Source organism: Otolemur garnettii, unplaced genomic scaffold, assembly GCF_000181295.1.
Source record: "Otolemur garnettii isolate 467f Iridium unplaced genomic scaffold, OtoGar3 scaffold00043, whole genome shotgun sequence".
Classification (NCBI taxonomy): domain Eukaryota; kingdom Metazoa; phylum Chordata; class Mammalia; order Primates; family Galagidae; genus Otolemur; species Otolemur garnettii.
This window is the reverse complement of record NW_003852438.1, coordinates 5,086,366-5,089,196: the sequence shown is the minus strand read 5'-3', so window position 1 is coordinate 5,089,196 and position 2,831 is coordinate 5,086,366. Positions and strand designations below refer to the sequence as shown.

Sequence of the window (2,831 nt, the reverse complement as noted above, 5' to 3'; positions counted from 1 at the left end):
AAAAAAAAAAAAAAGGAATACCAAATGGGAATACTAAAAATAAAGCTAAAACTACATTGGTATATTTGTAATTCAAAGCCCAAAGAAGCAAGTTAGATGAATTAGGTGTTATCCTTAAGTAGACTGAACTCAAAACACTCACAGAAGCGGTGCACCCTAACTTTCTGTCAATCCCAATGGCAATTACAGTGAAAACCAGGTAACTCTGGCATCACTAAGTACTTAGCCTTCTAGGTAAAGAAATTCACCAGAAGCATTCACAATTAATAAACTGTATGATGCTGCTGGAAGGTCAACATAATCATAGCTACTTATCTTTAACAGAGAATTTGAAAAACTAAATGACTAAGTGCTGAATTTAGGATTCCTAGTTTAGATCTCCTATTTTATTAGCTCTTTTATCTCTGATGAAAAATATTTATGAAAAAACAAAAGGTGCTCCATAACTCACCACCAGGCATTACATGCCCCACATCCTGAACTGTTAGTGCTGAATTTTTATCTTCAGTATTGACCCGTATCACCCCATAGCTCAATCCATTCATCGAGAGAATGGCTCTTCCTGGCAAAGGGGCCCCTGGAACTCCAGGCCTGAAAAGAAAATTTGGCAAATTAAATAATATAAAAAAAAAAATGAACATGTAAGAAAACAAATTTCCTCTGATTACAAATAAAAAGAATCTCCATTTTCTCTAACAATAATATGTCAAATTAATCAAATCCAAACATAAAAATCATGGTGAACTTTCAAATAGGTGGGAACTGTTAGTATTAATCAGTTGTTAAAAATATTGGTCTTGAGTATACTGTAAATATTCTATTCATATGTAAGCTACAAACAAGACCAGCCTATTTTTAGCTGAAGACGCTAAGGATTCTAAAGAGCAAAATGACACAGAAAAAGAACTAATTTACAAATATGAGATGAGATTAATTAAGGTAAATTTCCAGTTTACCATATACACTTTGGGCAAAAGTAGGAAAAATAAATGAGATGCTTGAAACAATTTTACAAAGTAATTTTCCGCTTCTATGTTTATGAAGTGGAAAATTACTTAGCATCCGTTTGGCATCACCTGGTAAATGTTACATATTCCATCCAAGCTGTGACACACATCAAGAGCACCTGAGATCCTGGACAGTACCTGCGGATTGCTACAGTCATGGCTTCCGCAGACGTAGCACACGGACAGATGGCCTCCGGTTTCAGGCCATGGCTTTGGAACAGACTCAGGAAGGCATCACAGGATGACACAGACCCTAAGGAGTTCGAACAGATCAACCTACAGCTGAAATTGTGATTTTCATTATTGCAGGAAAACAACAAAGAGTAGACAGCTAATACATCTGTTTCCCATGAGAACTCACATTGTATACTGTTAATTCTACACAAATATTTTACTGTGCCTGTGAGGTGGTTTGATACATTTCAAGGGCAAATTAATGCTCAGTAAGCCCATGAAAGGTTACTGAAACTATTTAAAGTTGCAACCTGGAATGAGGCTGTTCCTACCAAACTGACAAATTAATATCAGAGATAACACTACAGGCAATATGCAGCCAGTTTATAATTTAAGCAGGTCTTCTTGAAGAACTATCATAATCCTTGAAATATGGGATTGGCTTAGTTCCACCTTCTTCTTTGTGATATTCTCTTTTTTCTTATTAAGGACTACTGACAAAAGCATAGAATCTAATGCTTTACCTGATTCTACTGTGTGAAGGCTCAGGACTTTTGAGCTTGAAGGGAAAAGCAGGTAACATAGTAAGATCTCTGAAAGATTTTGCAACCCCTTCAGACTTTCTGCTAGGGGGAATTTAGATGAAGTCCAGATAGTTGGTTATATCAAGTCACCCTCAGAGTGTTCCTTTAAGGAATACCCACAAATACATGACAAAAAGAGGATACGAAGGAGAGAACAAGAAAGAGTAGTTTAAGAACTTTCAGCTTTGCCAGAAGTTGAACAAATAAATAAAATGTGGTTTATCTACATGATGGAATATTATTTGGCAATAAAATGAACAAAGTACTGTCAGATGTTACAACATAGAGGAACCTTGCAAACAGGCTAAGTAAAGTAAGCTCATCACAAAAACCCACAAACTGTATGACTGCAAATGCTTAGAATGGGCAAATCCAGAGAGAGATTAGCAGCTGCCTCAGCCTGGGGCAGTAGGGAGAAATGGGAGTGACCAATTTCTTTTCAGAGTTATGACAATGTTCTAAACTTAGATCACGGTGACAGCTGTGTAACTCTGCGAATATACCAAAACCAATTAATCATATGTTTTAAATGGGTGAGTTTTAAGGCATGTGAATTATTATACCTCCATACAGATGTTTTTTAAAGAGCTTATAGAAAGAAGGCTACAAAGCAAAGGATATTCCCAGACCCACACTGCATAAATACTCACAGGGATTAGCTCCATCAGTCACAATTAACATGCGGAGGGAGCTCAAGCTCACGTCTCTTTGGTCCCGATGTGCCATCATAGCCCAGTGCAAGTCTCGACATTTTACTAAAGCTACCTTGGCTATAAATTCAAAAGGGATGAAGTTAACATACACATATGTACTAAATTTAGTATATATTTAATGTACCATAATAAAAACATATTTACTTATTTTGGGAATCATAATTTCCACTTACTGAAAATAAAAAAGGATTCAAAGAGATTGTGCCAGTAGCTCAGAAACAGAAAGCACCTTATTTAAATAAAAAAAAAAAAAAAAAAAAAGGCTCGGCGCCTGTGGCTCAAGTGGCTAAGGCACCAGCCACATACACCTAAGGTGGCAGGTTGGAATCCAGCGCCGGCCCGCCAAACAATGA

At 36.7% G+C, this 2,831-nt stretch overlaps 1 protein-coding gene across 2 annotated transcripts in view; it reads right to left on the bottom strand.

Moving 5' to 3' along the window:
• Positions 1 to 2,831, bottom strand: part of DIP2B (disco interacting protein 2 homolog B) — a 264,125-nt gene that overhangs the window by 54,110 nt on the left and 207,184 nt on the right. For both annotated transcript variants that reach the window (XM_023513708.1, XM_023513709.1), the window contains exons 16-18: positions 2,416 to 2,535; positions 1,146 to 1,260; positions 452 to 591 (exon numbers count right to left, since the gene is read on the bottom strand). In XM_023513708.1, the coding sequence (XP_023369476.1) occupies positions 452 to 591; positions 1,146 to 1,260; positions 2,416 to 2,535 (375 nt within the window). The remainder of the gene's footprint in view (positions 1 to 451; positions 592 to 1,145; positions 1,261 to 2,415; positions 2,536 to 2,831) is intronic.